Here is a 12,078-nt window from a genome sequence, read left to right as displayed (position 1 = left end):
CTGAGATTACAGGTTTGTATCACCATGATTTTTCAGTTTGGTTTGTTTCGAGACTGGGTTGCTGGACTTGCTTTGTAGACCAGGCTGGCCTGGAACACACAGAGATCCACCTGCTAATGCCTCCCCCAGTGCTAGAATTAACAGGTATGTGCTGCCATGCCCAGCTCTTGATTTTTGTTTTTTAATGTAGCTCTCGGGGTGGAAGCCAGCATTCTACCAGCTGAGTCACATTCCCAGCCCAAGGTGAGTTCTAAGGATGGAATATTTCTCACCCTCCAGTTACCTGGGGCATCTTGAGCTTGACAGCCTTATTCCCAACTCATTTTGCTTTAGGGACTCCTAGTTCTGTTTGTCCAGTTTGATAGTTCCTTCATCTCTAAAAGAGATAAATTCTCAGAATTCTGTGAATTCATCCCTAAAGAAATTCACAGGGTCTGGCTTCTGTCCTACAGCTCAATTAGTGGCCCTGGAGTTTCCAACATCAAGGCCTTTCCTTGTGCATGACTTCTTAGGCTTCCACTTTATTCAGATCTGCACAACAGTGTAACACACTTAACTAATATTTCCATTATGTGAATGGGTCAAGATAGTCCCGTGCGTAGGTGCCCAGTGTACTCAGCCTGCTCCACCACGCAGCCTGACACTGATCCTCAGGCAGCCACTGAATTTTGTTCAGAGGTTTTGGGCTGGAGCCTTAGGTCACAAGGGTCTTGAAGTCTGAATGTCCTGGAGATGAAGATGGGCGTAAAGTCCTTTTTAATATATGTATACAATATCTGTATGTATGCCTTCACATCAGAAAAGGGCAACAGATCTCATCATAGATGGTTATAAGCCACCATGGGAATTGAACTCACAACCTCTGGAAGAATAGCCAGTGTTCTTAACCTCTGAGCCATCTCTCCAGCCCCAATTACAAACTCTCAATGATTTTCAAAAATTAATGGGAGATATAAACTGGCTCAGGCCTACAATTGGATTAATTATGAGTTAAGTAATTTATTTCAAACATTACAGGGAGATTCATGTTTAAACAGTCTAAAATGTCTAACAGCTGAAGAAAAAAAGTTAACTCTGCTAGAACAAAGACTGCAAGATGCATATGTGGATCAAATTGATCCTAAACTTGATTCTATTTTTGTTATTTTGCCTTCAACTCATTTTTCTACTGGGCTCATTATGCAAAAAGAAGATACTATTATGGAGTGATTCTCTTAGCACATAAACAAGGTAAAAAATTAAAGACTTACATAGAAAAGGTTTGTGAATTATAAAAGGTAGAATAAGATTGTATCAATTGTCAGGAACAGACCCATCTGAAATTATAGTGCCTCTCACGAATGCTGAGATTATGTCATTGTGGGTAATCAATGAAGACTGGCAAAGAGCTTGTAGTAACTACCTGGGATAAATTAATAACAAATGTCCTGAAAGCAAATGTTTATGGCTTATGAAAAGACCTGATTGGTTTCTTCTACATATTGTAAAGGGAACACCAATTCCTGAGGCACCTACATTCTCTACTGATGCAAACAAAATGTGAATGGCAGGTTACAAGTCTGATAAAACGAGCAAGGTGATCCAAGGCCCATACACCTCAGCTCAAAAATCAGAATTGTGGGGCTGGAGAGATGGCTCAGTGGGTAAGAGCACTGTCTGCTCTTCCAGAGGTCCTGAGCTCAATTCCCAGCAACCACATGCTGGTTGGTTCACAACCATCTATACCGGGATCTGATGTCCTCTTCTGGCATGCGGGTGTATATACAGGAGGAGCACTCATGCACATAAAATAAATATTTTTCAAAACACCATGTTTTTCTTTTTTTTTTTTTAATCAAAATTGTATGCAATCCTTATGGTATTATTAGATTTTTCCTGAATCTCTTAATATAATTACTCTCGATATGTAGAAAGAATTGTTTTGCACATAGAAACTGATGAATTTATTCCTGATAACTCTGAATTAAATTTGATTTATGCAATTGCAACAAGCCATCAGAAGTATAAACTATCCATTATATATCACTCATTCATGCTCATACAGGTTTGCCAGGTCCACTGGCACAAAGAAATGAGAAAATTGACCAATTGCTAATAAGAAATGTGTTAGAAGCTTCCAAATTTTATGAAAACATGTTAACAGCAAAAGTTTAGGGGCTGGAGAGAGAGCTTAAAGGTTAAGAGCACTGGCTGTTCTTCCAAAGGTCCTCAGGTCAGTTCCCAGCAACCACATGGTGGCTCAATCTGTAATAAGATCTGGTGCCCCCTTCTGGAGTACAGGCACACATGAAGGCAGAATAAATAAAATCTTTTTTAAAAACAGAAAAGGTTTAAAGAAAAAAAATTACCAGTTGGCAACAAGCAAAATAAATAATAAAAACTGCCCTATGTGTATGACCAGACCCCATTACCTGCTGGAAGAAACCCTAGAAGTACCAAAAGAAAAGAAATCTGGCAGATAAATATGTTTTATTTTTCAGAATTTGGAAAACAAAGGCATGTACACCATACCGTTGATATGTACTCAGGATTTCAATGAGCAACTGCTTTAAGTTCTGAAAAGGCTGATTGTGTAATTCCACATTTATTAGAAAAAATGGCAAATTTGGGGATACCCGCACAAATTAAGACTGATAATGCTCCAGTATATGTGTCCAGTAAGATGAAGGAATTCTTTGCATATTATAATATAAAGCATATTACTGGTGTACCACAGAACCCTACAGGAGAGGCAGTTGTATAAAGAGCCAATCTTACTTGAAAAGAGTTGCTTAAATTAAACAGTAAGGAAGAGTAAAGGTCCCAAAGACAGACTAAATAATGCTTTCTTAACTCTAAATTTTCTTAATGAAAAAGAAACAATATCAGTTGAGAGAGACTGGGTTGTAGAAAAAATTGTAGAGCTAGATCGGCCCATATGCTATAAGGACGTGTCGACATAAGAATGGAACCCTGCAATAGTTTTGAGAGGGAGATGTGGTTTTGCTTACCTACAGGGAATGAAAAGTATGGCTTCCAACAAAATTTATAAAGATTAGATTTGACCAGGAAAGACCTTCTACTAGCTGAAACAAGCATGTCTTCACATGGCAACTGAATCCTACTGGCTCCTTGGTCCTTGTGACATGCCATCCGCTCATATAGCATGGATGGAGATTTATACTGCAGTCCAAACAGACATATAAAGTTGATGAATGTCTTTCACCTGCTCAAACATAGAGCAGAGACTTACCTTTAGCTGATTTGTGCACTTTGTATATGAGCAGATATGTGCCTATGATATTACCTTTAAAAGTTTATTTTCAGAGCAAATGACCAGATAACAATGAAGACAAAGCAAGTAGTGATTTGCTGAATCACCAGGTGATTCAGCCACACAGATGGCCTCAGTTACTGTTTCTTCAAGAATTTGCATGCAGAACAACTTCAAAAGGACTAGCCCAGATCCTACAGAGACTAGAAAGAAAAAGACACAGCTAGCTTTTCCAGCACTTGGCCAATATCCCAATTTTCTTGGGGATACCTAAAATATGTCTTTAACCCCCCAGACAGGAAGAAGTGATTTTAAGAACACAATGTCCCCATTCCCAAGAGGTGAAGTGGGTGGTTTTGGTCATTGGATGGGTTATGGTTGTTGTCATCTAGGGGGCATTAGTTCTAAGTTATTATTGGTCATGGTCAGGGAGGAAATAAAGTAAAGGAAACAAAGTAAAGAAATCAGGGATCAGGCTGGAGAGATGCCTCAGAGGTTAAGAGCACTGGCTGCTCTTCCAAAGGTCCGGAATTCAATTCCCAGCAACCACATGGTAGCTCACAACTATCTATAATGCAGTTTGGTGCCCTCTTCTGGGGTGCAGGTGTACATGCAGGCAGAATATATATACTGTATACATAATAAATCTAAAAAAATTAAAAAATCAGGGATCAGTTTGCTTCTTCCCTCTAATCTTTTTCTCTTACCCTTCTCTCTAGTGTTAGGGAAAAGAAGGGGAAAAGGAAATAATAAAAGAAAAGGGGAGGGATGTCAGATGACAGGATGAAAAGTAGATTATTGAATCTTCAAGTCCCAAATACATTGGTATGGATTATTGTTTATTGATAGAAATCTAAGGTTATTTTGTTCAACTATTGCTTAATGTGTTGTACATATGCAATTCATTTGAAAATGTGATGTAAAGTTCTAATCTTATGAAAGCTATTGCAAACTGTTTAGGACAATTAAGAAATTCAAGTTAGTAGTTTGTCACCTATAGATAATCTTACTTGTAGGCTTGTTCAGTGCTATTTCAGTTAATTACAGAAATAAGCTTTATTTAGTCTCTTGTACATGTTTTCAAGGTTAAACAGATAGTACATAGCTAGAAACAAGTAATGTTTGTCTATTTAGATATATTTAGATAGATGGTCTTCACATATCTCAGAGTCCTACAGAATATGGCATTTAAAGATGTTTTCATAATAGAAGGATTTTCTGACAGAGACACACCTGCTCCTGCCAGCCCCTCTCATCTACTTCAAAGAAGAAGATGAGAATCAAAGAAATAAATGTAGCAAGATAGCCACTGGAGAAAACTGTCCTTATCTCCGCTGCTGACAGCAGGCTCTCCAAACAGTTGACAAGCAGGACACTGGGAAATTGAGTGACCAACTTTTCAGAGATTAGATAGGCCAGTCCTTCAAAATTCCCGATTCACAGAGAAGTCTGTCAGATTATCTGGGCAGGTAGGCTGAAGCTTGGATGCCCCAATGACACACAGAAACCTGGTGACTGCCCAGGCGGTCAGCTGTCTCTGCCATTGCTATAGTTCTGGAAGCCCCCTGCTCTATGCTTCCTACACACTTAGGTAATATCATTTCCTTTTAAAGTCTCTGATGGGGTTGAAGACTAGATAGTCAAGAGTCCTACTACAATTAAGCTTAGTTGTTCAGGAACTAAGACAATGTTTAAAGCCTAAAAAGATGTTTCTAGGTTGATCATTGCAAGTTACAAGAAAGAGACTTAGGTACAGAACTTTGGACTCAGCAGGACTCAGCAGGACAGCATAGACAGTGGAATACTTCCTCCAAGACTGCCCAGTACAAATGGACTGAGCCTTGTAATTCTTACCTGACGATTCTCATAATTATCTTTATTGTATATAGCTTATTAATGTTAAAGAAAAGCCAATTTTTTAAACAAAAGGGAACATGTAGTGGAAGTTTTGGCTTGTTTGAAAACTCAGTTATGTTCTGTAAATGTTTTAGTTTTAACCCCAAGTGTGGGATATGGGACTTGATAACAACCTCGCGGGGCTCAGAGAGGGCAGTGGTCTTTGCCAGCTGGAGTTGGTGAAATTCTGAGGACTCTGGGAGAGTATAAATAACAGAGCCCAGAGAGAGGAAGGGGCTCCGAGGAGACGGACAGAAGAAGAAGGCTGCTTGTTCGTCCTGCTGCATTTGCCGTTTGCTGTTGCTGGACTGCTAGATATCCTAACAACAGAGATTGGTATTTTCTCAAAGAACCAGATGACCCTAACCAGCAGGAACTGAGTTTAAAGGGGTCTACATCCCCTTTCCTTTCTAACCTTCCTTATCTCCTACCTAGGGTGATGAGGTTGGAAGGGAGGTAGAAGAGTAAGGAACCCTCAATAGAGTAGAGTTGTGAAAAAAATAGGAGCTGCAATAGGGTTTCCCTGTGTAGCCTTGGCTGTCCTGGAACTCGCTTTGTAGATCAGGCTGGCCTTGAACTCAAGAGATCCACCTGCCTCTGCCTCCCAAGTGCTGGGATTACAGGCGTGTGCCACCACAGCCTGGCCAAAAAAAAAAAAAATATATATATATATATATATATTTTTTTTTTTTTCATCATGTCACAGTATAAACCAATCCCTACAGCAACTCTAGAGCTGTTTGTTTGTTATTTTGTTTTGTTTGAAACTATGTAGCCGTGGCTGGCCTGGAACTTGTAGAGATCCACTTACTTCTGTCTCTCAAGTTCTGGCATTTAAAGGAGTGTACATAACTAGGCACTATTATCTTTCTTTTCAGATTTACTATTTACTTTTTTTTTTTTTTTTGTCTCGTATATTGTGCACCACATGTGTGCTCCAGGTGTCGCCGAGGTCAAACGAGCACGCTGGGTCTCCTCTACCTAGAGTCACACCGGGTTTCTCTGCCAGAGCAGCAAGTGCTCTTAACCTCCGAGCTGTGTCTCCAGTGGGCTATAGCGTTACTAACAGAAACAGGCGCCCGTTTTAGGGTCAGCGGCCCGCGAGCTGAACTACGTGCGCTTGGGGTGAAGGAAGCAATACTTTTTCTCGAGTGTGACCTTGGTCAAGTAGCACAACAATCAGCCGTCGTGACAGCGTGGAGAGCGAGAACTCACCGCAGAGGCAGTCGCCTGAGGAAAGGTTCGTTCGTCCGCTGTCAAGAGGCCGGAGGCGGGGCTTGATGCGCAGGCGCAGACCGCTGGGCTTGGTGTCTCCGGTTCCCGCGGGGACACCGTGGTCGGCTTGCGGCGTCGCGCTGTGGACGTCGCGCTGCGGGCGTCCTTTACGGCAGGCGTCTGCGTCTCTCCGGAGCCGGCGTCGGTGAACTGCGCGCAGGGGCTGTCAAGGGCACCGCCGTGCGCGGTAGGCGCTGCTGTGTCCGCGCCGGCGAGAAGCTTCGCAGGCAGGTCTCCTTGACGGATTTCCTCTCCTTCTGGGTGGTCGGGTTCTGGGCGTGTCCTCCGCCTCTCCTTCACCCCACACCTGGGTCCTCCCCGCAGCCTTCCAGCCCCGCCTCTGCCGGACTCCTGCTGGGGCCTTCTTCCGACCCTGACATCCCGCTTCTTTGTTTTGCTTTTGTTCTGAGACAGACTTTCTCTGTGTAGCCCTGGCTGGTCTGTAAACCAGGCTGGTCTTGAACTCAGTGATCTCCCTTCACTGAAATTAAAGGTATGCGCTACCACGCCAGGCTACACCCGCTTATCCGGTCCTTAAAGCCCCAGTGATGTCAGTCCCCATCTTCCTGAGCCCTGTTTTACTCCTGTTGTAATCGCCTTTGGAACGCACTGCTCACTGCTCTTCTGAATTCTAGTCTTCTGGAATTCTTAAGGGTTTATTATTTATGTATTTTATGTGCCTAGGTACTTTGTCTACACCTGCACACCAGAAGACAGCATCAGGCAGTTGTGAGCTGCCGTGCGGGTGCTGGGAATTGAACTCAGGACCTTCGGAAGAGCGAGGGCTCTCTCCAGCCCTCCTCCCTTAGAATCCTTACATTCAGGTTTCTTTACAAGTTTCCAGAGTGGGTCTCCAGTGCTTCTGATGATCCATTTCCCCCGGTTTGCCTCTAACATGCACAGTAAATGAGTGAAAGAGCGGGAAGACACTTTATAACGTAAATTTACCACTCAAATTCTGCAGGGTACTGATGTCAGTGTTGTGCTTGCTTTCTCGTCTTAAGTAATTTTGCAGTTTGGAATTATTTTGTTCTCTCTATGTTAACATTATTATGTGTTTTCCATATATTCTTTTTTTCTCAAAGTCTGTCATATTCAACTGAGCACCAGAATTTACCCATTTCTTTATAGTTACACATGTAAGTTGTTTGAAATTTCCTGGTTTTGTTTCATTTATTTTTGGCAATTACCTAGCATCTGCTCGATTTTGCTCTCAAAGCAAAATCCAGTAGGGAAAACGGACAAGTAATTAATTAGTCTGTTACAGTAATGGAAAAAGTACTTTTTAAATTATGTGTGGATGTGGGCACGTGAATGCAGCTGCTCCACAAGGCCAGGGCCTTCATATCTCCATGAAGCTGTTCTTAACAGCTGTGAAGTACCCACCATGGTTGCTGAGAATCAAATTTGAGTCCTCTGCTAGAGCAGCATGCACTTTTAACCACTAAGCCATCGCTCCAACCTAGGATAGACTTCTTTGAAAGGAGAGACACTAGATTCAAGAGAGCCTCTGAAGAGAAGTGTGATCTAGGTTGGGATGGAAAGAATGTGTAAGACAATGTAAAGAAATAATGTCTGTGTGCAAGAATTCTGAAATTTAATTTCTTTAAACAAAGAAACATATGTTTTTTTGTGTGTTTGTTTTTGTTATTTTGAGACAGGGTTTCTCTGTGTAGCCTTGGCTGGACTTTCTTTGTAAACCAGGCTGGCCTCAAACTATGGAGATCTAGCTGCCTCTGCCTCCCAGAGTTCTGGGATTACAGGCATGTGCCACAGACTATGTTTTTGTTTTAATCCCAGGTGTGGGGTATGGGGCAGCTCTGCAGCAGATGACTATGATTTGCCTGATGCTCTGGCAGAGGCGTGATTTTTGCCAGCTGAAGATAGTTTCTGCAGTTGTATGACATTTGGAATTCTGGGGACTTTTCAGAGGGTATATAAATGCTAGGGCCCCAAGAGGCATCTGTGTATGTGTGTAGGGGGGCTTATTGGTTGTTGTTGGTTGTGGTTTGTTAAGCAGTCATGTGCAAAGAAGAAATAACAAGAAGAAATTAGATATTTTGACAGGGAAGATCAAACTTACTCCAAGGAAGTCGATGCTCCAATCAGCAGGAAGTAGTCTAACGATATTGTTGCCCTGTTTTCAACCCCTGACTTTATTCAGGGATTCTTTTCTCTCTATCCTTTTGTTCTCTCTTATTTAGTGTTAGGAGGTTGAAAGGCTGGAAGGAGAATCGTGGACAAGAGAAGATCCCATAAAGCAGCAAACACTGGTTACATGTGTGCTTATACTACTTTTTGTTTTCCTTTGTTTTGGTTGTTATTGTTGGTGCTTTTTGTTTGTTTGCTTGTTTGGGGTTGTTTTTGAGTCAAAACACAATTTTCACCCTTAACAAAAAAAAAATCTTTAATTAATTTTTTTTTTTTTTTAGTTTACTTTTCGGTGAGTTTTTTGAAAGCCTCCAAATTACTCATCTGTCAGAACATGTCTAATAAAAAAAAAATGTTTGGTAAGCCCAGCACTTGGAAGACAGAGGCAGAAGGATGAGGAACTCAAGCTGAGACCCTCCTTGACTACAATAGTGACTGAAAGGCAGCCTGGGCCAGATGAGATGCAATTAAAAAAGAAAAAGTTTGATGAGAAGAAATTTGGGGAATAGGACTTCACAGATGAACTGTCTCTTTTTTTGTTGTTTTGTTTCTCAGAAACATCTCATTTTAACTTATTTTCTTTGTGTTCTTTTACAGTCATGCCCTTCCTTGATTTGCAGAAAAAGCTGGGCATCAGCCTAGATCGTCACTTTACGTACCAAAGTGTTGAGCAGCCCTTCAAGATTCCCGCTCGATGCCACGCTTTTGAGAAAGAATGGATAGAATGTGCACATGCCATTGGTTCTACCCGGGCTAAAACAGAGTGCAAGATAGAATATGAAGATTTCAAAGAATGTTATCTTCGGCACAAAACGGTGAGGAAATGACGGGTATAGTCGCTGAATGCCTCCCTTTCCCTCTCCTATACCCCCCTTTTTAGTCACACTGGGGACTGCATCCAGGGCTTGGTAAGTGCTCCGTCACTGAGCTACATCTCTAGCCCCTGGGCCATCTGCAGTGTTTTCAGTTGGTCTTCGGACAGTGGCTTGCTCATATGGAATTAGTAAGACCTTTCTAATGAAACAGTTCAGAACCTTTGGATCTGAGAAGGGCCTTTCTTCCCTAGTGTCAGCCTGTCCTTGGCTGTAGCCAGAAATCACATGGGTTTTTAGGCCTTGTCTTTTCAGTAGTCTACAAAGTAAAAAATGCCCATTGGCTTTGGTTGGTTGTTTTGGGTGGGGCCAGAGAGATGACTCGTGACTTACTGGTTAAGAGCCCTGGCTGCTCTTACAGAAGACCTGGATTCCAGTTCCCGTGCCCACATGGCAGTTCACAACTATCTGTAACTCCATTCCTGGTGGATCTGACACCATCTTCTGGCCTCCACTGGCACTTGGCACACTTATAGTGCACAGACATACACTGCATATGCTAGCAGAACACCTATATATGTAACATAAATAATTTTTAAAAATTTAAAAGGTAAAATTTGCAGTGGAACCGTTTCACAGTCATTAAACCCTCATTGGAGAAACAGCCAAACCCTAGCAACCAACTGGATATGCTGGTAAAGAAACCAAACTTGGAAGGAATGAGAGAGTGTCAAGTTTATATATATACATGTATGTATGTATATATATTTGTTGTTGTTTTGAGACAAGGTTTCTCTGTGTAGCCTTGCTGTCCTGGACTTGTAAACCAGGCTGGCTTTGAACTCAGAGCCCACTTGTCTGTGCCTCCTGAGTGGCCTATGCCACTACTGCCCAGCTAACCTGTTTTCTTATATATACTGAGAATATCTTAATTACTATTTTTCAAGTATACATTATATATATTATAAATGTATATTATATCTATTAGAAAGGTGTGTTGGTGCACACCTTTAATCCTAGGACTCTGGAGGCAGGGGTAGGCAGATCTCTGAATTTGGCCAGATGGTCTACAGAGTGAGTTAAGGGCAGCCAAGGCTACACAGAGAAACCGTGTCTTGAAAAATCAAAAAAGGGTGCTGGAGAGATGGCTCAGTGGTTAAATAGCACTGACTGCTCTTCCAGAGGATCTGGGTTCAATTCCCAGCACCCACATGGCAGCTCACAACTGTCTGTAACTCCAGTTCAAAGGGATCTGACACCTTAACTCCAATCTATATAAAAAAATAAATTTAAAAATAATAAAATTATTTAAAAAAAGAGAAGGGGGTATCAGTTTATTAAAAAATTGGAAAGTGTTTTCTAGGTCGTTTTGTTTTTTGTTTGTTTTTTTTGTTGTTTTTTGTTTTTTTTCCAATTGGTTCTTTAAAGATTAATTTAGTGGCTGGAGAGTTAGTTCAGCAGTTAAGAGCACTTGCTGCTCTTCCAGAGGATCCAAATTCAGTTTCTCTCAGTTCTTAGGTCCAATGACCTCTTCTCACCTCTGTGGGAGTTCACATATACACAAATACACATAGATAAACTAAAAAAATTTTCAAGATTTTTATTTATTATTTATACAGTATTCTGCCTGCATGTGTGCCTACATGCCAGAAAAGGGCACCAGATCTCATTATAGGTGGTTATGAGCCACCATGTGGTTACTGGGAATTGAACTCAGAACCTTTGGAAGAACAGCCAGTACTCTTAACCTTTGAGCCATCTCTCCAGCCCAATAAAACATTTTTGAAAAATGATAAACTTCAGATTTGGGCAGCATTTATCTAACATGTAAAATGGAGTAGGTTCAGACACCAGCACAAGAATTTTATTAATTCATTCACTGATTGATGGATGGGTGGATGTTATTCAGGACATGGTTTCTCTGTGTAACAGAGCCCTTGATCCTTGTTTGAATTTTTTTTTTTTTTGAGACAGGGTCTCTCTGCATAGTCCTAGCTGTCCTGGAACTGGCTATGTAAACCAGGCTGGCCTCAGACTCACAGAGATCCTCCTGAGTGCTGGGACTAAAGGTTATACACCACCATACCCAGCTAGGAATTTTTAAGAACAAACAGACAAAAGACAAAAGTAGTCTCATCTCGCAGGACCTCTTGTAGGAAAGTATTCCTGAGTTTAACAGTGAAATTAAATTTAGCCTTTTCTCCAGCCCTCACTTTTTGGGGCCTGTTTCCATTTACCCTAATGCTTTTTTTTTTTTTTTTTTTCTTCCTTTGACAGCTAAGGCGAATGAATGCCATCAGGCAACAGCGGGAAAAGCTAATGAAAGAGGGAAAATATACCCTTCCACCTTACCATTCGGGCAAGGAAGAACCCAGGCCCTGAGCAGAGTAGCTGCAAGCTGCTTTTCATGTTCTGTTTTCCACTGGAAAGAATGTTTAATAAGAGCTTCTTCCTCAAGTATGTAAAAATAAAGAATTACTCAATCTTTCTCTGTTTTCTCTTGGACCATGCTTTTTTTTTCCCCCTTCAAGATAAGGTTTCTCTGTGTAGCCTGGGTTGTCTTGTACTCACTTTGTAGACCAGGCTGGCCTTGTAGTCACAGAGATCCGCCTGCTTCTGCCTCCCAAGTGCTGGGATTACAGGTGCACCATGCTTTTCAGTGGTGAAAGGTTTCCAGTTTATCTCTCATGA

General features: G+C 41.5%; 1 protein-coding gene across 3 annotated transcripts; it reads left to right on the top strand.

The window, feature by feature from the left end:
• The first annotated feature begins 6,524 nt into the window (after nt 1-6,524).
• Ndufs5 (NADH:ubiquinone oxidoreductase subunit S5) lies at nt 6,525-11,875 on the top strand. Of its 3 annotated transcripts, none has more exons than XM_055610745.1 (3): nt 6,525-6,651; nt 9,173-9,390; nt 11,665-11,875. In XM_055610745.1, exons 2-3 carry the CDS (start codon nt 9,175-9,177, stop codon nt 11,767-11,769), a joined length of 321 nt encoding a protein of 106 aa, XP_055466720.1. In that variant the 5' UTR covers nt 6,525-6,651; nt 9,173-9,174; the 3' UTR covers nt 11,770-11,875. The 3 variants fall into 3 exon arrangements, with proteins under 3 accessions (XP_055466720.1, XP_055466721.1, XP_055466722.1); XM_055610746.1 differs by having other exon boundaries at nt 6,525-6,655; XM_055610747.1 differs by lacking the exon at nt 6,525-6,651 and adding an exon at nt 6,676-6,917.
• The last annotated feature ends 203 nt before the right edge of the window (nt 11,876-12,078 follow it).

Source organism: Psammomys obesus, unplaced genomic scaffold, assembly GCF_907164565.1.
Source record: "Psammomys obesus unplaced genomic scaffold, mPsaObe1.curated_primary_1811, whole genome shotgun sequence".
Lineage (NCBI taxonomy): Eukaryota > Metazoa > Chordata > Mammalia > Rodentia > Muridae > Psammomys > Psammomys obesus.
Note: the sequence above shows the minus strand (reverse complement) of the source record. Positions and strands in the feature narration are given on the sequence as shown.